The following is a 23,350-nucleotide window of genomic DNA, read 5'->3' as shown; positions in this document are numbered from 1 at the left end:
ATCAGCAGTGGAGGTTTAAGGTTAGGCTGCAGGATAGGAGTTTAGGGTTAAGCTCTAGGGGCAGGGTTAGATTTATGCTACAGGAGTGTAGGTTTAGGGTTAGCTACTAGGTTTAGGGTTTAGGGTTAGGGGTTAGGATTAGTAATGCTCACCACCAGAATCCGAGCAAGATCAGCCAGAAGTCATAAGGACTCGGAAGACACACTTGAGCCGCCGTACCATATAATACACCAGTAGACCACCAGGGATGTTTCGTCGATATACTAATCATGTTGATATGATAAATGTCAACAAAATATACCACACCCCTCTTTATAATGCCATCCTTCACACAGCGAGAATTTCTTCTAGCTTCCAAACCTTCAAGGTTCCCCTGAAAACTCACCTCTTCAGGTTATCATATTCCAGATATTCCACAACCACTCACGTATTCCCCATAAGTTATTCTACCCAATTACCTCTCCTCATCATAGTTCACTCAAAACTTTCATGTGTGTTCTTTCTACACACACACACAGTCTACAGACCCCCGGCCAACATTGCTGTATTTTTGGATCATGTAGCCAACCAAGTCTGGCTGGACCAATTTGCAATATATAGCACTTATCATGTATCAATTTCCTATTTCAATTTAGGTGATAGATGCAAGTAAGGCCCTCTTGCCTCTTTGTCTCTGTTATTACCCAGTCTCGTATTATTACTGTCTGATTCCCAACTGTAGCTTAATATACTGTAAATAATAACTATGAAATGAAGTTCATACATCCAAATTGTCTCATCTAGTCAACCAAGGTATCACATCTATTGTGCGTAATCATCCGTGGTAACAATTATTATTAATATTGTTTGAGTCCGTTATTGCACTTTTTCACTTTTCAGCAGTGTGTAATGAAAGTGAATGTCTGATAGGCGTTAATGCTTATAACTGGGTACACACTAAGATAATGAATCGGTCAGCATACCGATCTGCCGTCAGAGCAGCCGATTGGTAAGCTCTACACACTTAACAATCGGCCGCTCATTATATCTGGGCTGGCATTTAAATTTGTCCGCCCAGTTGAAATGTCCATGTCGATAGTCCCTGCAGAAGTATACGGGCGGTCAGCGGGTCACTCGTACATGCATGCAGATGCAGCGGTATATCTTTAAGATTTATCTGCACCAGCTATGCTGCCAGGCCGATCTGATATGTCTGTGAACGATGCTGTTGACAGGCCTATCAGGGGTAAAACATCCGCCGATATAGCTTTCATCGATCCAACAAACGATATATTGACAAGTGTGTACCCAGCATTAGTTGACTCTTGTGAATTAGAGTGACAACTCACAGACTATGCAGTGATCAGACATTTCTCCCATATGGGGACATTGCCCATCACCCAGATTTGGTGGGTTCATGATGTAATAATATGTGATGACATACAATTCATCATCAAGCCAGGCCCACCTATGTTAACACTAGGGGAAAGCGACATCATAATGTGATTAGTATCATATCATCGTACCAATCCGCCCTGCCAACTTGATAACACTAATTGCATCAAGTCGCATCTACCTTTCTGTTTTGTACACGCTCTCCTTATCGGAAGGCAGCTATGTGATGTATAGTTTAAAGCGGTAATATAGTAGGCAAGTGTAAGTTAGTTATCAGTCAGAGAGTGCTTAAAATGAGCATGTACTGAAGTATAAACTAGTTCCCTAATCACAGAGCACATCCACAGACTGCACACAGTGGGGGCAGCCATTTTGTGGGCTTAACTCGAATTGATTAAATCCCTAAGGCATTATACACAAAGGAGACAAATACTCTCTCATGAAAAAGCTCTAATAAGCAGCACGTAAAAATAGTGTATAAACATAAGTCACACAGCTACCGACAGGCATGTCTTTATCTCCGTGTGGGCCTGCCTCAGTCTGCAATTACCAAGCACAGCCATATTACACCGTCCCTTCTCTCCACATTTCTCCTCTCCATTTATAAGCAGATGGCAGTTTCAGATGCAAACAAATCGGCATGTAAGAGTAGGACTTTATTTTCTGCCCATTTGTTTACAGTCAACTCAGTCCTCAGCCCTAAAGTCTGTATAGAATAGATTGCTTTCAGCCCACAAAATTGCTCCCTTACCTGTATGCAATCTACGTAGCAATTTCAACAGCCAAAACAGGTGACTTAAAGAGGTCTGAAAATGCTATTTTTAGCGTATTCTATTATTCATAGATATGTTTTCTTGATATTTTGGGGTGTGGATTGAAAGATCTACAGTAAAAAGGTAGACAATGTCTAGATAGACACCAGATGTTAGACAGTCAATAGGTCGGCAGGGACAAAAGGTCGACACACATGTAAGAAGGGCAAAATGCCGACACTAAAATGGTAAACACATGTCTTTTTCTTCCTAATCTTCCCCTTGGTGCCTAACCCTAACCCTCCCTCCTGGTGCCTAAACCTAACCGTTGGGGTAGGTGCCTAACCCTAACCGTTAAGTAAGTGCCTAACACTAACCCTCCAGTAAGTGCCTAAAAAACAAAACGAAAAAACAAAACATGTCAACCATTTTTTTTCCGTGTCGACCATTTTCGTACCTTTTGATCATGTCAACCATTTGTACATGTTGACCTTCTTACATATTGACCTTTAATGTGCCAACCTTTTGTCCCTGTCGATCTATTGACTGTCTGACATCTGGGCCAAATGTAATAGGATGAGAGAAAACTGTCACATTTTTAAAATAAGCCTATTTAATAGTCACAGAAAATGCAAACTTGAATGTTCTTCAGACTCAAAAAACTCTCAAGATTTAAACTCTCATCCAGGTGTTCCCTGTATTGAAAATACAACTTGATCAATGTATTAGTGTGAGAGTTTTACTACTAAACTCTCACTCTATTACATTTGGTCCCTGGTGTCTATCTAGACACTGTCTACCTTTTTACTGTAGATCTTTAGACCGGATTCCGATATTTTCAATAATATCCACTGCTTAGATCTGGCGGAAAGGTCACTGACTGAAGGACTTAAGGTGCCTACACACATAGCGATGTGCTCACGATCCGACCTGAGGCACGATTTCCCCTGAACTATCCCAAGGCAGTTCCTCGGCAGTCGTGGTTACGATTTGGAGTAAATGTCCAATCTGACTTAAGATCTATCGTGCATCCAGTGCATTGTGTCCCAGATTGGTAAATCTGCCCTACAGCACGGCAGATCTGAAGATGCGATGTATGACGAGCGGGGACGCGCATCGGCATTGTGATCGTGAGTAGAAACTCACGATTTGGGCATATTTTACACAATTTGTCGTCACGATTAGTCGAAATCGGGCAAATTGTGTAAAAAAAATCGCCATGTGTGTAGGCACCTTAAGAGGCCTAAAATTTATATTTACGTGTTTCTTTTATTTAAGGGCCCAAACTGCGGTTTAAGTGTTTTCATCTATAGTTTAGGTTGAAGGACAACAAATAAATTCTCCAAATATCCTGAGCTATTGTATGCTGCGCTAAACTTCCTAATTACCATGAAGAGCAGTAATCCTTCCCTACAGAAATCTTAATGTTACAGCTGTTACTTATATGTGTAAACTACATGGCAGTAGAACAAGATATTTTGTTTTAATTAGTTTACTGATTGAATTGGAAGTTTTGGTTCAGCGCCCAAACTACCAGCAGGTAAGTATCTAATGTATTCTGTATTTTATAGGATCATTAATTAATCTAAATCTAATTATCACCTAGAAAAATCTCTGTAGATATATTTTACTGGTAATTAACCTAATTGTGATGATTATTAAGACAATTTGCATAAGTCAGTTCTGCTGTCGTTCTCTGTAATGTATAGGTGAGTAGAAGTGGGGGTGTAAACTTTTACCTCCCAATACTGAGGCGTTACCTATGTATCACCATTCGCAGGGAAGGTCAGTGACTTCTCTTGTGATTTTTAAAGTCCCCAGAATGGAATGAAAAGTATTTTCATTTAGGATTTATTTCCCGTAGCTGGAAAAAAACTGTTGCGCTCAGGCCTCTGTCCAGGAGTGGTGCTACCATTTGCCAATCCAAGGCAGTTGTCTAGGGCCACAATGGCTAGGAGGCACCTAAAACACTGAATGAGTGACTGTTGCACTATATTTGATAACAATTTGAATATTTGGTGGTACTGTTCTGTTGTTTGCTTTGGGAGGTATTTTATTTTTATGCAAAAATATAAAAAGTATTCAGTGTGGCAGCTTTCACTTGTTAGTAAGAGGAGATAAGCAAATTATATGACATGGCAACATGGAGGACTATAAACAGCCAAATCACACTGATTAATTAGCAAACAACTAGATCTATTGGATTGAGCACACATATTCAGGTGGTGGGTTATCAGCACTGCTGATACAATTCCAATAAAACCTTTTTTGATTGTTTTCTGCTGATTTGGAAGTTTTTGAACTTACATAGATGGACGTTGGATGCAGTTTATTCATGAACAACCTTACCATATAATTAATTGAATTGAATTAGCCCTTAGATAGGAATTTAATTTTACTATTTTTTTTTTATTGTTGTGTCTTTTGGTTTATAAGACATTATTAAGTTTGTAAATCATTCTTGTGCTTCTTTAAATTTACTGATTATTATGTTCATGCATTTCTCCTCTGATTGTATAAGTAATCATTACTTTTTTTCTTATCGAGCAGGATTTCTCCTATGATGACTCCAAAGCAGAATTTAATGTGGATGCCCCAAATGGGGTCGTGATGGAGGGTTACCTCTTCAAAAGGGCAAGCAATGCTTTCAAAACGTGGAATCGGTGAGTGCAGAGGGCACAATACACCCAATGGACAATACTGGGCAATCTGTACTTGGGTATACCTCAATCTGTATTACTTCTATCCTCATGGATAAAGAAGATAGATTGTAGGTGCTTCCCGTCTTCTACTACTATTTCCTAATAGGTTGTTTTAGGGACTACATGCAAAGTCTGTATGATGTTGGGTGACATTACCACATACTGGTGGACAATAGACTGGGGGCTATTAGACAATAGTGGGAGGAGACCATGAATGTAAGATGCGCAGTACAGATAGCAGTTTATTTAGGACTATCTTTGATTGTACCTTGTGTTTTCTTGTATTATTGTAAGTTAACTATGCACTTGATTCTATGCACTCTTAAAAAAAAAAAAAAAAAAGTTAAGTATGTTGTATGTAATGGGCTCGTAATCTTTTTGTTTCACCTTCAATCACATCTTCATTTGCGTCATGTGATGCAAGTGGGTGGGGCCTGTTCCTTGAATACAGTGAAAAGACGATGAATGTGTAATTTGGTTCTTGCATTTTGCAAAACATATTTAAAAACTTACATGCAAATAAATATTCCCAGTAATGATTCAGCTTCCCGCTGCAGTGTCCTGCTGAAATACACAATTGACTTTTGCATCAGGCTCTACCTCAATCATTGACACTTATATTTCATTCACAGGAGGTGGTTTTCCATACAGAATAGCCAGCTTGTTTACCAGAAGAAGTTGAAGGTAAGTGTATCCTGATGTTTGCTGTACTATGCATCATTTCACATGTTTCCTATCCTATGCCTATTATTTATCCAAGTCCAGAGATAACCATCCAGCAATCTCCAATTGCGATCGAATCACATATTGAGATTCTACATCTGTCATAAAACGGCTAATTATAACCACATAATATATTTGTGATAGACTTTTGTTTAATGTCACATAGTGCTGAAAGTAAATGTAGATGCTGTGTGGTTTGACTGTATGCGCCACCTCCATTCACATACTACCACCAGCTTTCCTGAAGAGATGAATATTCGTGTGCAGTAGCCCAATGGATGAGAGGCGGCCTATTCACATTCAGTGATACTGATGCCAGTTGTATTTTCAGTGCACTCTTCATGTTCTCAGCATAGTGCCGAACACCTGGTATGCTCAGCACACTTTAGTTTTATTCCAGTGCTGATGCCTGAATGAGCTCACACTATGAACATAATGAAAACACTCTGCCGTCCTGATACTCTATTGTCACCTTGACAGATTGTTTGAAAATGTCACCTTCTTCCTTATTAAACCATTAAGTAGTCCCATATTGTACCATATTCCACTGACCAACCCATAGTTTCTTTATAGTCAGAGTCTGATCTGATTCAATTGAGCAGAATGGAAAACCAGGGCCGATGAGGACCTTCATCTGCTCATGTGTAAAATCATCTGGCAAATTGGCAAGTTTTGGTTGCCAGTCGGTCATTTGATGCAATGCTTGGTCAACTGAGGCTGCACAGTTCAACCCTGCAACACAGACATGTTACTCATAGATCCACCTGTTCAGCACCCTAGTTGATTGACTGAATTGAAGTGTGCGGGGCTAATGTTTGTGAAGTCTAATATGTTGTCTTGTTTCGGCAGGATGTCCTGACTGTGGTGGTGGAGGATCTTAGACTGTGCATGGTGAAGCCCTGTGAGGATATAGAAAGGAGGTTTTGCTTTGAAGTTGTCTCACCCTCCAAGTAAGTTGGAGATGCGTAAGTTGAAACTTTCCCAGCCATAAGAATCTATTGTTACAGTAATGAAACCTGTAGGCATATTTTGGAATGGTAACTATGGACATCATTGAATGCAATTACTGACAAATCAGGTGGTTGAAATATGTAAAGTACAGTGAAAAGGAAATCAATGTAATACACCAACCTACTATGTGTTATGCTAAACCCGATAATATACTAAAAATTGGTCATTTCATGAACATTTTTATTGAAGTAATAATGTACCCTCCCACCCCCCCCAAATCTAGCAGGACAATAGTAATTTGTGCTTGTGACACCCATGATTCAGGCATACCACCTATTCTTGGCGCATGATGGATCTCCAGTCCCATGATGCTAAGCCCTGAAGCATGTAACTTGTAGGAACAGGTTGTGGATGCATCTGGCCCAGTGACCAGCAGCAGCAACCTTCTGTCTGCAGAAATTTAGTGGTATATTTACTGTAATCAATCTGATTTTAGCTATCATTTTATAAAATGTGCTAGATTAGTGATAGCTAGCTTCTGATTGGTTGCGATGAGCAGCAACCCTAATTTGCCTTTTTAGAAGCTTTAGTAAACCTACCCCTTATTCCCTAACTTCGGGCTGTGTGTGACTGGCTGTGGGGAGTTAAGGCACTGCAAATGTCACTATGATATCTCTGCTTTGGACCCACATGATTTCTGGGCAATGGACCCACATGATTTCTGGGCTTTGGACCCACATGATCTTGATATTCAAGGGTTTTTTTCACCCAGATATTGTTTTTCATGTTAATTTAGGCCAACAGATCCATTCTCTGCAATGAACAGTTACATAATTTTTGCCTAAACAAAGTTTTTAACGTGCACAAGTTTTGTTTAAGCTTGCATTGAACTTTATATTTGGTACCTTTTTATAGCAGTGCCTCACCCCATACGCAATCACAATTGTTGTGTCCTATGCCCATTAACACCAGTGGGATAGTGATAGGGAGTGGTGGAGGCACAGAGCATTGGCAGTTCACTGATAGCAGATATAGATTTAAAGGAATTGGTAATTTAAATCGGGTTGTGAACCCTGTGGCTGAGCTATGATTCACTCTATGGGCCCCTTCTTCAGGAAGTGATTAACTTATATGTCATGTCATTATCTTTGTTACAAACAAAACAAGAAAAAAAGCAACCAATGAAATCTAAATTAATTTTTCTATGTTACATGGGAAATTCTTGATGGTCACATGTATAAAGTGGCCATCCTTATCTAGATCTGGTAAAGGGATCTTGTAGTTTTCCAGCTGGTGTGGATCCTGCTTGCCCCACTAGGCTCTTTGTGCGTGACTATGGTAGAGAATGCGGATTGCAAGCTCCACCAGAGACTAGTGTGAATAAAACCTTCAGATTCTGAGACACTGTGAAATATTTTGCTGATTTTTAAATAAAAGATGACGATGATGGCAACCAAAGTGTGCGGCCAGGATAACACTTGTTAACCAGCTATTGGTGTTAACTGCAATCTATAGTACATTAGGGGCAAGACCTGCAGTATTACTTTAACTTACCCCTGACTCTCCCCCCGCCCCGCCCTTCCCTGTCCCATCCCGTCTGTAAATAAAAAAAGCTTTAGGACCCCTACCATTTGAAAAATATCTACCAACGGCAACCTCCACATGCTGTATGCTGCAGGTAGCCGAGGGCCTGATTAATTATGGATCGCAACTGCGAATGCAATAACTATTACTTACGCAGTTCAACTGCCATAGTATACTAATTCATTGAGATCGCTATGCCGTCGCAGCACTACACAGGAACGCCCACCTTACCTTACACACATCTGTAGTGTTTAGCAAGACTGCGAGACCATCGTACCATCGCAGCCTCACGCACACTTGCACTAGCTCAGACCTTACTAATTGCTAACTTCACTGCACGTTATGAGAGCTCAGGCAGCATATGGCATTGCAGTGGCTAATTTATGCACGCCCATGCAACGGCGTTGAAACGCACTGGCACGCCTGCATTTTGCCGACGCCCCCCCTGTCTCCAACCACAAACGGCACTTCCTGTCAATCACTCTGCGATGGTTCTGCTTAGTCACTGCGATTGCAGTTCCGATCGCAGTGGCTAGTTCGCGCATGCGCTCTGCTTTGCATACACTTGCAAAGTACGCAACAATCGACCGATTGTGTGTATATCAGCAACTGCGTTCCTTGCTGAATCAGGCCAAGTCCAGCCAAAGTAAGTTAATCCAGGATATAAGGAGGTAAATTACTCATTATGAGGCTTCTTACTTTGGCTTGTCCAATCAGATTTGGCCTAAAATCCTATTTTCAACCCTACTTACTTTCACAATACCTGTGTACCCTGACTTAGAGAATGCAGGAGAAATGCTGGAGCCTCAGGAACTGTTAGGCCTACCAGTTGTGAGGTCTTTGGTAGAAAAATTATTGGAGACAGGACGTCTTTTAAGCTCTTTTGCATCTATATATGAGTTGATTGAGTTATGGCTAAATGTCCCTTTAATGTTCCTGTGTATGTTCCCCAGGAGCTGTATACTTCAAGCCGACTCTGAGAAGCTCCGACAAGCCTGGATCCAAGCTGTGCAAGCCAGTATAGCCTCAGCCTATCGGGAAACGCCAGATAACTACTACATAGAGGTAGGGACACTTCCATTCCATCTGCTGTCTGTAACAATCTAGGCTGTAAATTGCTTCCTGTAAAAGAATTACAGCTGATAGTGCATACAGTTGTGTCCACAAACATCTACCCTCATTGCGCTACAAGTCGTGCCACAAATAACGCGGGAGCTCCGTGTGACTTGGTAGCCGAGCATCTTTTTGTGCGACTTTTTAACTTGAAATGCGTCTTATTCTCAGAGTGATGTGAATAGATAGCACAAGCAGCTTCTGCTGATTAAAATGATATGCAGCATGCCTGTGTTCTGTGTGCGTCTGTGGGTGTATCTGCATACTAAACACTATGTTACAGTGTTACAGCAGCTGACACTGTAACATAGCATTTTGCATGCAGATACACCCACAGTCATACACAGAACACAGGCATGCTGCATATTATTTTAATCAGCAGAAGCTGCTTGTGCTATCTATTGGCATCGCTGTGTGAATAATCCTTATTTGAAGGTAAACAGTTGCACAAAAGACGTTCAACGCTACCGAGTCACGCCACGGCATGGCACGACTAGAAGGGCTGTTTGACGCGCAAGGAGGCTAGATGTATGAGGACCCATCTGTATGTACGTGCTAAAGGTCAGGCAAGTTACTGAAAATACTTGAGATAAGTCCCTTTGGGGAAGAGTTTTACAGGGCACAGTGGATTTCTTGTAAGGCTGATTACCCACTGGCAGTGTTTTAAATGCTAAAATTAAGCGGTAATTGGGCTATTGTGAATCTATATAACAACAATGCAAGAGCCCCAGAAAGCCAGAACACTGTAAAATCACTGGGAGCAGAATATCCTGCATTAGTCTGCACAGCTATCTCAGGCTGTTATAGCAGTATCAGATTTTACATATATTTGTAGATCCACTTCCATACATGTCACAGTAAAAATATATATTTTTTCACTATATTGCTATTAACTATTCCATTTATTACTGCTTCCATTTATTAATAATTGCTTTTACTTGTTTTCACTTTAAATATTCCTTTCTTAAATTGGGGCATCATTCATTTCCGATCTCACAACTTTATATTTTGAGCTCTTTACATTGCTTTATTCATGTATAATAAGGAATTAAACCTAGATGGTGCCAAATACATTCCATTGAAATTAGTGTCCAAGATGTGATTGGCTCATTCCATGTCATGTGGACCAGCGGTCCTCATCTGACCATCTCCAATTTTGATAAAATGTTACATGAAGGTTGGCATACATGTCAGACTATTGCTGCACATCCACTAGGCGATTAAACCTAGCGATGGAGCGATAACGACGGTTGTTATCGCTCCATCGCTTGGTTAAATGACCGCAATTCGGGCAGTAAAATTTTAAAAACGACCAGCGATTCGCGCGTCCGCTGGTCGTTTTTAACATCAATCATCGCCCAAGCATGACGGTCTGAACGTTCAGTGTATGCACTTCAGCCCACAGGAGACGACGGCGTCGTAATCGTGCCGTCGTCCCCGCATCGTGTAGTGGATGGGCAGCATAACTTTGGGAAAATTTTAGTTCACAATATGCATAGCAGCAAGACTATGGCCCTAAAAGTGGGGGTGGGTGTAACGGTCACCGACTCTGCAGTGCACTGTCAGAAAACGACGATCTTCAAAATTGGGCCACTTGACATGGAATGACCCGATTATCAGTGGAAATCAGCTAAAAGAGGAATAATTAGAAAACTTGCACTCTCCGCATTCTCCCTGGATCATGGACCCTCTTTCTCACATCTCCTGTCATCACCCCCATCATTAGCAGCTCAAATGCCCTCTCGCTGACAGTAGAAGTGATCTCATCATACACCACCGAAAGAGCAGGCACCTTAGCGTAAGAAGAAAAGAAATGGCTGCTCCTCTGCCTGTTTACAGACTGAAACTACTCATATCAGTCTATAGTCATCCATACAGCATACCATATTGTGACTGCATTGTAACAGCCTCACAGCTCCTAACACTATATATGCAGTCTGTGTCAGTTCCAAGGTAACCTTTGCAAGTACACGGAGTATTAAAAAAAATAATCTTGTATTTTTTGTGTCCAGAGGCTCGACAGGACAGCGTCTCCCTCCACAAGTAGCATTGACTCTGCCAGTGACTCACGGGAACGTAACGTGAAAGGAGAAAGCATCTTACAGCGGGTGCAGAGCATTGCTGGGAATGACCAGTGTTGCGATTGTGGGCAAACAGACCCCCGATGGGCCAGCATCAACTTAGGCATCACACTTTGCATTGAGTGCTCAGGAATACACAGGTGCAGTATTGCTTCCACACTGTATAGCTGAAAGATTTTATATTGCCTTGTGTAGACCATTTCCTACAATGGAAACTGTGCTACTATATTTATATGCACTGTTTTACAGCTTTAAGTAAGATAAAAAAAAGACAAATTTAATGTCTAATAAAAATGTACAAATGTAACCGTCCACACGCGTTCCAAAACTTTCATCCAGTCTGAATTTTTTTTTTTATTATTTACAGATATGCCCACATACATCTATGCTCTACAAGTTGTGTCACACATAACACGGGAGCTCTGTGTGCCTCGGTAGCACAGAGCGTCTTTCGTGCAAGGTTTACCTTCAAATGCATCTTATTCACACAGTGATGCGATTCTGCTAATTAAAATGATATGCGGCATGCCTATGTTCTCTGTGCAACTGCGGGTATATCTGCATGTGAAACACTGTTACAGTGTCAGTGACTGTAACACTGTAACGTAGCGTTTTGCATGCAGATACACCCACAGACGCACAGAGAACATAGGCATGCCGCATATGGATTACACTATGGTTCCCCTTCTTTTCATTATGTTTTATATGGTTTGGAATGCATGAGAAGTAAAGGAATATATTAACTCCGAACCCCCAAGCACTGTTTATCAAAGGGAACTACCTGTTCTATTATTTTCTTCATTATTCCTATATGCATGATAAGACCATTAATGTTTTGATACATATTGACACCAGCGCACCATAGCCCCAAGTTTATTTTATTCTGCGTTTATATTGTTTGAGTTATTCTAGGGTATAACCTATTGAGGATAGGGGTGCTGCATGTGGTGTTTTTGGCGCCTGGAAATACACTGCACTTTTTTCATAAATATGCTGCATAACAATTTATTCAGCAGAAGCTGCTTGTGCTAGCTATTCACATCACTTTGTGCATAAGACACATTTCAAGGTAAAAAGTAGCACAAAAAGACGCTCAGCGCTACCGAGCTACGGCACGGCATGAAGCTATTAGAAGGGCTGTTTAACGCACAAGGAGGCTAAATGTATGAGGACCTATCTGTAGCAAATTGCTAAGGGGCCCATTTATCAGTATTCTCTTACTCAGTGCGATGTGCTCTAACTGAAGTGACCGCATCAACACTCTGGATTACTGTGCATGCAAAAGGTCTACTCACCACCCGTGTGCAGCGGCCATTGCCGTTAGTTTTGCAAACTGTAGCCCATAAGCTACAGCGACACAGTACCAGTTTTAGATGGCGTTAGCTGCGGAGGCCAAACTCTGGAATGCTTTGCATTCTGAAGCTTGGTAAATTCAACAGCATCACCTCCCCCATAAAAACCACATAAAAATGGGAGTTTCGGCTGCTGTCGGAAGTGAAGGGGCCGCAGCAGATCTCAGAGATATATGCTATGATCCCTCCATAGTACATTTGGGGGACACTTAATATTTGCAGGTATCCCCTGAAAATAGCTGTTTTCAGGAAACATGCCGCAAATATTTAATGAAAAATGAGCCCCTTAAGACGTTTTGTGTTTGGCTGGCAGTCTATCATTTGAATGTAAGAAAACATCTAGTTATCTAACTAAACTTATTTACATACGAGAGGATGAAATTGAGGTTTATTGATGTACGTGTATTGTAATCATGCAATTAAAGTCAAAAGCACCTACAACTTTCTTACACTGCACGGGTTCTTCATGTCTGTCAAGATGTCATTTTAAAGTAATCTTTTTTTTTTTTACCTATGATCTGATTTGATGTATTTCGATTGTGTGATTTTAGAAAAATGCCGGATATTTATATAGCCATCTTTAAAGACCAATTGCTTTGAAGCACAGACTTAAGGGTGTATTTATCAGTGTGTGCGTTGATAGTAATGATTTTATAATACCGTTTATCACAGTGACAGAAAGTTTTCTACCACCACAATTTACCAATAAAAGGTCGCCAGCACAGCCAAGCTATTATCATCTCCCCGTTGATAGTGGCTGGCAGCAGTGACTTACCACCTCACCAGCCATTCCTGTTTCCCTCTGTGCATGCATGACTCGGCTTTGAAGGTTCACATAGGTGCACTGCAATGGGAGCCCGGACTTCACTTTCCAGTCACAGATATGTTAAAAAAAAAAAAATTAGGAAAGAAAAATAATGAACATTGTTAAAAATCTAAATATTTTTTTCTTTAAATATATTTAGCAAAGGAATAAAATGTTTTATTGTGTTATTGAAGCATTTGGTCCTGTCCGTAGCCACTGTCCTTCTTAAATATGCTTCTTCATGTTTTGCATTGAAAATCAGAGGAGGCAGCTGGCAAAGGCAAGCAGTAGCAATCAATTGACAGAAGGGCTTCCTGAATAGTTAGAAACATGTTCCCTATAATAAATAGACCCCTGTATCTGAGGTTTTTTTTATACTATCCTGCAAGTGGACAATACATAGGATCAAAGGAAAGGTATGAATTTTGTTGCTATTCATAGATTCCTAAAGGGCATGGCTTGTGCAGATGCTGTGGAGGCAGCCATTTTGTGCACTGAACTAATATTTATGGCAATGCAGTCTTCTAAATTCACTAGCCATAGAGGGCTTCAGAGATGTCACTGGCTTTAAGTCAGCATTTGAATATTGATTCAGCCTCCGAAATAGATTCCTCCATATAACATATAACGTGTGTTAGCAATCTCTATTACTCTATGATTGAACCTAAAGGCTTAATTTTCATGAAAAGTGGTTCAGTCCACAACATGGCTACCTCCACTGTGTGAGGATGTGCTGCATTTTATGTATGTATATGCAAATCAGTGTTTTCTCTATGCTCAGGTTTTGCTAATAATCAAATGCACCCTATCTATAAATAGTGACCGATCCTCCTTATGTTTTTAGGAGTCTTGGTGTGCACTGTTCTAAAGTGCGTTCCCTCACACTAGATTCCTGGGAACCAGAGTTGCTTAAGGTGAGTAAGACTGTACCATGCCTGTTCTTGAGATACTTAGTGGATAAGTAAATTCAGGAGAATGAACATATTACGCGGTTTTCTCTTATTCCCCACTAGTTGATGTGTGAGTTGGGAAACAGTACAATAAACCAGATCTATGAAGCAAGGTGTGAGCAGCTAGGACTGAAAAAACCAGCAGCAGGATGTCCTCGGTAAGTATTACACAGCTTCTCAGGTAGCTTTGTACTTTGCCAATAGGGTTGTCTAATTGAGGCCTGAAGAAAGTTCCATGTTTGAACTCTTGAGATGCTCTGCCATGTTGTGAGGGCCTCCATCTCATGGAGTTTTATTTGCATACCGGGGCCTCTCTTATTAATTAGAGATGAGCGGTTCGGTTTTGGCTCGGTTAAGTTCAGATCGGAAAACCAAATCTTATTGGCTATCCAGCTAGCACATGTTTTGGATAGCCAATAGGGTAAATGCGAACTTGCGCTAATTTGGCAAAAAGAGCCGGGTAAAACCGAACCTCTCATATTATTAATATACTCCTAACAGTAAATAATCGTTATTGACACTGGAAGTAGTCGGCAACCTGGCGTGCGGATACCGACGGTCTAAATACCAGCCCCGAAATTCCGACAGCGCTGGGATCCCAGCACCAGTATCCCAACTGCCGGCATCCCGAAGGTAAGTATCGGCAGTTAGGGGGAGGGTTAGGTTTACGGTGCGGGGAGGAGGATAGGTTAGGTTTAGGCACTAGGGGGGGGTTAGGTTTAGGCACCAGGGAGGGAGTGTTAGCTTTAGGGTGCGGGGAGGTTAGGCTTAGGCACTAGGGGTTAGATTAGGTTTAGGCACTGGGGAGGGAGGGTTAGGGTAGGGGTTAGTGCTACCATACTCACCTATGGGTGTCGGGATTCTGACTGTCGTGATGCCGCTGTCGGTATTCTGACCAGCGGCATCCCGATCGCCGGGATCCCATACCCAACCCATTCACATGATTCTAGTAAACAAAGGTGTTTTCAGCGCTATATTTACTAAGCGATGGGCTTTCAAAGCTACTGTTCTTCAGCGGTTTTCACCGCACGATTAAAATGACAAAACTATTAAATGCAATGGTATTGTAATCAATATTACAATATTATTGCTGTTTTAAATCCTGTGGGCAAAATAGCAAGAAACATATTAAATATAGCCCTTAGTGTGGCACGGTAACGCCTCATAATGGTGCAGTAGTCTCTGTCTCTTCATTCTCTATTTCTCATCTACTATATAAAGATATAGATATAAATAATACACACACCGATCAGCCATAACATTTTAAAACCACTGACAGATGAAGTGAATAACATTCATAATGTTGTTATAATGAAAATAAAATAAAGTGAACACTCGGTTCTTGAAGCTGATGTGTTGAAAGCAGGAAAACTGGGAAAGAGGACTGGGTCAGAGCATTTCCAAAATGGCAAATCTCGTGGGGTGTTACCGGTATGCGGTAATTAGTATCTACCGAAAGGAAGGACGACCGGTGAACGGATGACCGGGTCATTGGCACCCAAGGCTCATTGATGCGCTTGGGGATTGGATGCTAGCCCGTCTGGTCCTATCCCACAGAAGAGCTACTGTAGCACAAACTGAAAAAGGTAATGCCCCCTAGCTATGATAGAACGTTGTAATCACAAGGGAAGGGGAATAGGGGAGAACCTGAGCACTGGTAAGATAAATGAAATATCAATATTATGATATTAACTAGGTCATATATTACCCACTATTCAAGGTAAATATTGTTGCGTTCACTTATAACCAAAATCACACATCTGGGGGTGCAGCCCTGAGAGTACGATATTAGACACAGCAGAAATAGGAGAAAATAAATTATTTTTCTGGGGGCACTCGTTATGTATTATATTAAAACTTCAATGCAATGAGGGTACTCTAATTGTACCACTTGCATTGGAGGTCCTTGCACTGCAACATTAAGGTCCACCGAATGGTGAGTCCAAATGCAGATACCTTTACACTTATTCACGTCCTGGAGCAGACTATGGGGTACGCTCACTCCTTCTACTAATGCCTTACACACAAGGAGCAGCAGCTGCCCCATAACATGCCACAGAGGGATCTGTTATTTTCTATTCTTTACTCATCTCCATATATGCAAAGTTAATTGTATGTCATCCTCCAAGTAATAACAGTAACTGGGGTTTTCCTACCAATAGGAGATATTTTGATTGATATAATTTCTTATCTGACATACTGCGATATTTACGTATACCTGAGACTGTTCCAAACTGTTATAAAGAACATACAATTGCAATTAAATTGATGCTTGATGACTGTCTCTAATTTTAAGAATACAAACTATATTGTAACTAATGGTTTTAGCCTGAGAGATATCTGCAATCTAGGCATCATATGGTGATTTATAATTTCAGTTTTGGTACTCCACATACAGAATTGTTTGAATTGCATCATTATTGAGAATACAGAGTAATAATAATTTTTTATATTTCATTCTTTATTTTATACAATTTAGTTAATATTGAGCTATTTTTGTTTTCTCTTTTCCTATTTTTTATATGTCGGTTTGGATGTTTTGAATTTTGGGTTGATCACTAAAAGTGAAGTAATATAATACATAATGAGTGCCCCCAGAAAAAGAGTTTAGTTTCTCTTATTTCTGCTGTACGATAGAAAGTTATCAGAACACACAGTGCATCATAGCTTGCTGTGTATGGGGCTGCATAGCCACATACCGGTTATGAGTCCACCTACAATGGCTACTAGAGCATCAGAACTGGACAATGGAGCAATGACAAAAGGTGGCCTCATCTGATGAATCATGGTTTCTTTTACATCATGCGGACGGCCAGGCGCGCGTCGTTTACTTGGGGAAGTGATGGCACCAGGATGCACTATGGGAATAGGGCAAGCTGACGTAGACAATGTGATGCTCTGGGCAATGTTCTGCTGGGAAACCTTAGGTCCTGGCATTCATGTGGGTATTACTTTGATACGTACAACCTACCTAAACATTATGGCAGACCAAGTACACCCCTTCATGGCAACAGTATTCCCTGATAGCTGTGACCTCTGTCAGCAGGATAATGCACCCTGCCACACTGCAGAAATTGTTCATGAATGGTTTGAGGAACATGACTTAGAGTTCAAGGTGTTGACTTGGCCTCCAAATTCCCCAGATCTCACTCAAATTGAGCATCTGTGGGATGTGCTGGAAAAACAAGTCAGAGCCATGGAGGCCTCACCTCACAACTTACAGGACTTACAGGACTTACAGGACTTAAAGGATCTGCTGGTAATGTATGCTGCCAAATGTCACAGGACACCTTCAGAGGTCTTGTGGAGTCCATGGCTCAACAGGCCAGAGCTGTTTTGGCAGCACGAGGCTACACAACAGGCAGGTGGCTTTAATGTTATGGCTAATTGGTGTATATATTGTTATATTGTAGGCATCTGCTTTTATTTATATATATATATATATATATATATATATATACACACATACAGAGGGAAATAAACTCATGTTCTGTGTATATATATATATATATATATATATATGTGTGTGTGTGTATATATATATATATATATATAATGCAACTCTGTGACCCGGCACTCACGGCCCACCTCGGGATCCCAGGAGGACAGCACCCACAACAATATACACCCTGCAACAGGCGGCACTCCGAGATTTAGAAATTAATGAAAAAGACTGTGCTTTATTCAATAATTTATTTATTGAATAAAGCACAGTCTTTTACATTAATTTCTCAGTCTCCGAGTGCCGCATGTTGCAGGATGTATATAAAAATATATATAAATCATGTCAAACAGATATCAGGATATGCATTGTACAAAAGTATGACAATTGTAACAGTAGGGTGTAATAGGCATGCATATAGATTCTTTACTTATTTTTTAGGGGGAAAGAAATTAAGAAAATAATAAGCAAAATGAAGGATGGGTGTAGGAGAATAAAAGAAAGAAGAGTAAGGATGGGAAAAGGAAGTGCTGCTTTTTCAACAGCATATCGATCCCTACATTGATTAAGACATTTACACTGAGGGTTTTAAGTGCTTTGTGCTCTCCACCCCGTCCTGTTATACACACTGCAGTAAGCTGCCCCCTGGTTCTGCTTTTCTTCCTCTGTCCATTTGACACAGGGATGAAGGCAAACCCCACTCCCTCACTAGGAGGCATATTTATCACTATCTGCAAATAAAATGTGGCTGTGATAAGAAAAATTATATAGAGCGAAGTTTTACCACGCTATACCCCTATATGTGGTGTGTGTACCTTGGTCTAATAAAGATTTGGATGGATAATGAGTAAAAAAATCTGTTTAATGGTTAAACACAGTGTCAACCACAGAATTGTAATACATATATTTGTGACAAAAACTATACAGGTGTAGAAAAAGATTGTATCGACTGAAATACAATATCACAACCCTGTAATAAACGTACAAATGAGGTTGCTCACAGCAATATACTCTCAAATAATAACGATACTACGGAGTATAGACAAGAAAATGAAACACAGTATTAGGGTAAATGCACACTGAAGTGTCCAGATGGTTAGTGAATTGACGCTATGCTAGTTCATTCAATGATATAGGATAGCGGCGTCCCGCTTACCTATAGGTCCGTTCCGTTCCAGGTTGGGTACTGGGGGGTAGTGCTGGTTAATGGCAAGAAATGATAGTCCCGACCAATGGTGTGGGTGGGGGGTGTTATGGATGAGGGGGTTTGATCGCTGGATGACAACACTTGTTGCCTGCAGACTTGCTTTGAAGGAGCTTGGAGTGGAGTACTGCTGGTTGCCGGGATGTGCTGACTTCCCTGTCTTGAGGTGCAATACAAAAGCTTCACCTGGTGTGGCTGGACTGTTGAGGTTGCATAACTCTTGCCGGGGTGCCTGCTGGTTGGATTGGAGCTGCGCAGCGTCGCCTTGTTGTGGGCTAAGCCGCGATTACTTCTTTCCTTCCTCCCGATTGTGAATCTTTGCGGCAGTAACAGGACCGCTGCCTGCAGTGCAGTGGTCTCTTCACTCTCTTCCGTGTAAGCGCCCGGTGGCTGCGGTCATGTGACTTGGGTGGAATGGTCACGTGATACTGGGATGTTTGCAGTCGGAAGTGCAGTGTTACTGAGGGGGTATGCTTCGATGCTCTGTGTGTCCCAACGTGTTTCAGCCTTGCGGCCTTCCTCTGGGGTAATGCAATAAGAAAAATTAGACTGAATTCGCAATGCCATTTTTTAATATATCGCAAGAATGTATCAAAAAGAGCTTGCGAGAAAGCTCTGTCCCTGCAAATACTCTCACCGCACTTCCCAGGGTTTTGGGGGGTTTTTTGCAAAAAAATGCCCTGAGAAAGTGTCTGTACATGTGCCGGATACGCTGCCCCCTGCTCCCGCTGTGCTCAATCCTGAATCTGCCCCGCCCCTCTGCTGCTGCTTGGCACCCTTCCTCCTCTCCTGTCCCTCTCCCTAGTGGCCTAGTTATAATAGAAAATAAATAAAATTAAGCTTACCCTGCACCAGGATCTGTGATCGGCGGGCTCTTTCTCGGTGACCCGGTCAGCTGATCTGTGCTGTCAGCTGAAGTGCAGTGAAAGCCCTGGCCGGCACCTCAACTGTCAGCTGATCGAGGGGAACAGAGAAGGAGCTCATCAATGAATGATCCCTGGGTGCAGCGAGCAGGTAAGTTTAATTATTTTCTATTTTAACTATAACTATTTACTTTTCTTTGTGATCAGCCTGTGGTCTATGCAGACACACAGGCTGATCACAGAAGCTGGCTCCGGGCTCTGCTCTGTGAGCATACAGGCAGGGCAGATCAAGAGTAGGGGGAACGGAGGCATGCCTGCATAACGCCATATAGATGGCTTTGTTATTGCAAAGACTCCCCCCCCATTATTATTTTACAATTTGCCTTTACTAAAACTGAAACAGATCGCATTTTCCATGACAAGTATGGAAAATGCGACCTGCTTACTTAGAGATTGCAAATTTAAGGGCTTGAAGTAATTTTTTACGAAAAACTCCACAAAAAAACCCCCACCAATTTTGAAATGATTATTTTAGTAAAAAAATGATTGATAAATATGCCCTATAGGAGATTTCCCATCACCACCAAAGAGACTCGTATCTCAGTCACATGTGTGAATTTAGTGGGTGTGCATGACTAGCGTACTGTAACTAATTATCCTCATGAGGTGGGAATCCATTAATGCTTTGTTAATGTTTTAAATTAACTTATTTCTACTTTCTAGAAAGTAATGTTTTATTTTCATTGATTAAAGCAAAGTGTTTATTTAGACAGAACAAGGAGGTCTGGATAAAAGCGAAGTATGTGGAGAAAAAGTTCTTGAAGAGGTTGGGCAGTGTAGAGGTAGAAAATGATAGGAAATCTCAGCGATGGAGTGTGAAGAAGTGTCAGCGAAACAACAGTTCCGTCAGAGTACCGTCTGCGCGGAGGAAGTACAGACACGATGGAGGAAACACGTCTCCAGCCATGCTCTCCTCAGGTATAACCAACTATTTACCACTCCCTAGCAGAAGGCGCATATTTCATGTTCTTATTTTGTAGCTTGGTAATACACAAAGCCACAATAACAAAGTGTGTAACATAAAATTATGTAGCCATAGGCGTCTTTACAATGGGTGCAAGGTGTGCGGTGCACACGGGCCCCTGGGTCCAGGGGGGCCCACACCGCACGCCCTGCACCCACAGGCAATCATACTTCCCTCTCCGCCGACTCCCGGAAGTGCTGCTCCGCAGCGCCGGATCGGCGCTGCAGAGCAGCAAACACTCACTGGGAAAATGGCGGCAGCCGTTTTTCCCAGTGATCTGGGCATGCGCAGAAAATAAGTCCCCAGTAAAGTAGGCGTGGACGCCATTTTCCCGGAGACCTGCGCATGCGTTGTAGATTCTGGCATGAAGCCAGAATCTACAGCGCTCAGTGCCGCGCTGAGCCGCCGACAGAGAGGAAACGGAGGTTTGCACACGGGCCCCCTCCTCTCTTAAAGCGCCCCTGGATGTAGTGCATCTGACAAGCCTCTCTACATCAATGAGCCTGAATCTTTTTAATGGCGAAACATAAAATAGGATGTTCACCTAGTGATGCTTATGTCTGCGGTCTCTAAAAAATGAATTGGTGGAGCTGTCCATTTCTATGAATAATGGTAAATAAAGTATAAATCCCTCCTATCCAAAGAAAAAATCAAAACGTTATTTGAAAGATCTGCTACACTTTACAGATAGTGAAATAAATGCACTATAGCTTTCTTTGTTGTATGACTGTACTTTCTTTCCTAAGGCATTTACATTGTGCACTCATGTATCCAATGATCTGTGTTTCCATCTCTTCCCAGCTGCCAAATTTGAGCGCAAGTTCCGGCGAGATTCCCTGTTTTGCCCGGACGAGTTGGACTCCCTCTTCTCTTACTTTGACACAGGCGCTGGGCCACGCAGTAAGTATCCACCATTCTTCTTCACAGCCACTATTTTCATCTCCATTTAATAACTCACAAGAATATGTGTGGCGTGTGGGATAAGGGCAAGTGGTAAAAGTCTGACATTTGATCATTTTCATTTTAATCTGCATAACATCCATCCCCTGCCGAAGGAGAGAATTTTTCACCACACATATTATTAGTTTTATAGCAAAATAATGTATAGAATAAAATTAAATATTTGTATCAGCATTATTCAATTGCTATAGCTGGTATCTGAGCATTGCTCCAACTCTAGTACCAAACATGTTTATATAGCTGATGGGGCCCATACATCTAGCCTGTATCGCGGTAATTCCCTGTTCTGCCGTGGTCGGGGTTATCGGAGAAATCCAACCTGTTGGACAATCTCGATTCCCTTATTCCGACCCAAAAATAGTCGGAATGGACAAGTCAGAGATTTTTAACATCTTGAATTTTCCAGATTCCCCGTCGGATTGGCGATCATTGTTATCCACCGATCTGCGCTTTTGATCTCAGATCGGCGAATTGGAGTCGAGAAAACGTGGAATGGGGCCGTAGATGTATATCTCCCATAAAGCTGGGTACACACTGGTGTGATGTCGGGCAGATTTGCTGTTTCGTAACGACAAAAACTCCTACATCGTCCAGTGTGTTCCAGCGATTGCGCGCTGCCGCGGTCACTAGCGATAGTCACTAGGTTTGATGTGCTGCACATCAAACCAAGCGATATCGCTAGCGACCTGTAGTAAGTTAATAATGGATGGAACAGTGATCATTGCGACGTTAATTAACTCGTTTCAGTGTGTACAGGCAATCCTTGTTCAAGGGCATTTGTTCCGATGTCTGAACGAATGCCTATCGCTCAAGTGTGTACCCATCTTAAGACTGTAGCAAATGATTTGTCCCAATTAACTGCACTGAGGACATTGGTTTGTGCTTCCACCATCTAGAAGCCTCTAGCAGGCTAATTTGCCTGCCAGGATCCAGGACTGGAGCTTGCCCCCCATCGTAGAAATGCATATATTGGCTAGAGTAAATATGTTTGTTCCCTTAAAGCGCTGCCCGATAACACATTTAAACCTCCCCTTATTTAATTTAAACATATTTTGTTTTGCCTAAAATACTATTTTTTGGGACATCCTTTACCCGTTTTATGTTGGCATATTAATTGGCTTCTGATGCGAAATGCACCTAATGGCAAAGAAGGCATCCAGTGAATGTAGTGACTGAAGATTGATCATTTCCAAAGGTGATTTTAATGCTGAAAAATGGTGACTTCGCCAAATCGGGAAATTAGGCTTCTAGTCTTCATAGATAATAGTGAGGGTTTAATCACAAAACCGTAAGACAATGGAGTTGAGCATGTTACTGCCTGTACTTAAACTGCAGTATCAACAAACTAATGATTGTTGTGTTTTCCTTCTGTTAGACAATTGCCATGGGAGCAAATGTCTTTGACCATTTATGATAACTGTATCTTAAAACACTTTTTTAAAAGTAATTGAAAGAACTTTATAGGTTTAG

At 41.5% G+C, this 23,350-nt stretch overlaps 1 protein-coding gene across 1 annotated transcript in view; it reads left to right on the top strand.

The window, feature by feature from the left end:
* The window catches only part of ACAP3 (ArfGAP with coiled-coil, ankyrin repeat and PH domains 3), a gene marked incomplete at its 5' end in the record, with an annotated part of 104,316 nt that overhangs the window by 63,064 nt on the left and 17,902 nt on the right, over positions 1 to 23,350 (top strand). Inside the window, 9 exons of the mRNA XM_088470316.1 lie at positions 4,677 to 4,789; positions 5,461 to 5,512; positions 6,401 to 6,501; positions 9,040 to 9,151; positions 11,212 to 11,420; positions 14,282 to 14,351; positions 14,451 to 14,545; positions 20,666 to 20,874; positions 21,722 to 21,820. Coding sequence (XP_088326442.1) covers positions 4,677 to 4,789; positions 5,461 to 5,512; positions 6,401 to 6,501; positions 9,040 to 9,151; positions 11,212 to 11,420; positions 14,282 to 14,351; positions 14,451 to 14,545; positions 20,666 to 20,874; positions 21,722 to 21,820 — 1,060 coding nt within the window. The remainder of the gene's footprint in view (positions 1 to 4,676; positions 4,790 to 5,460; positions 5,513 to 6,400; positions 6,502 to 9,039; positions 9,152 to 11,211; positions 11,421 to 14,281; positions 14,352 to 14,450; positions 14,546 to 20,665; positions 20,875 to 21,721; positions 21,821 to 23,350) is intronic.

The sequence above is a fragment of the Taudactylus pleione genome, unplaced genomic scaffold (assembly GCF_031769625.1).
Source record: "Taudactylus pleione unplaced genomic scaffold, aTauple2 ptg000097l, whole genome shotgun sequence".
Classification (NCBI taxonomy): Eukaryota; Metazoa; Chordata; class Amphibia; order Anura; family Myobatrachidae; genus Taudactylus; species Taudactylus pleione.
This window is presented reverse-complemented; position numbering and strand designations above follow the sequence as displayed.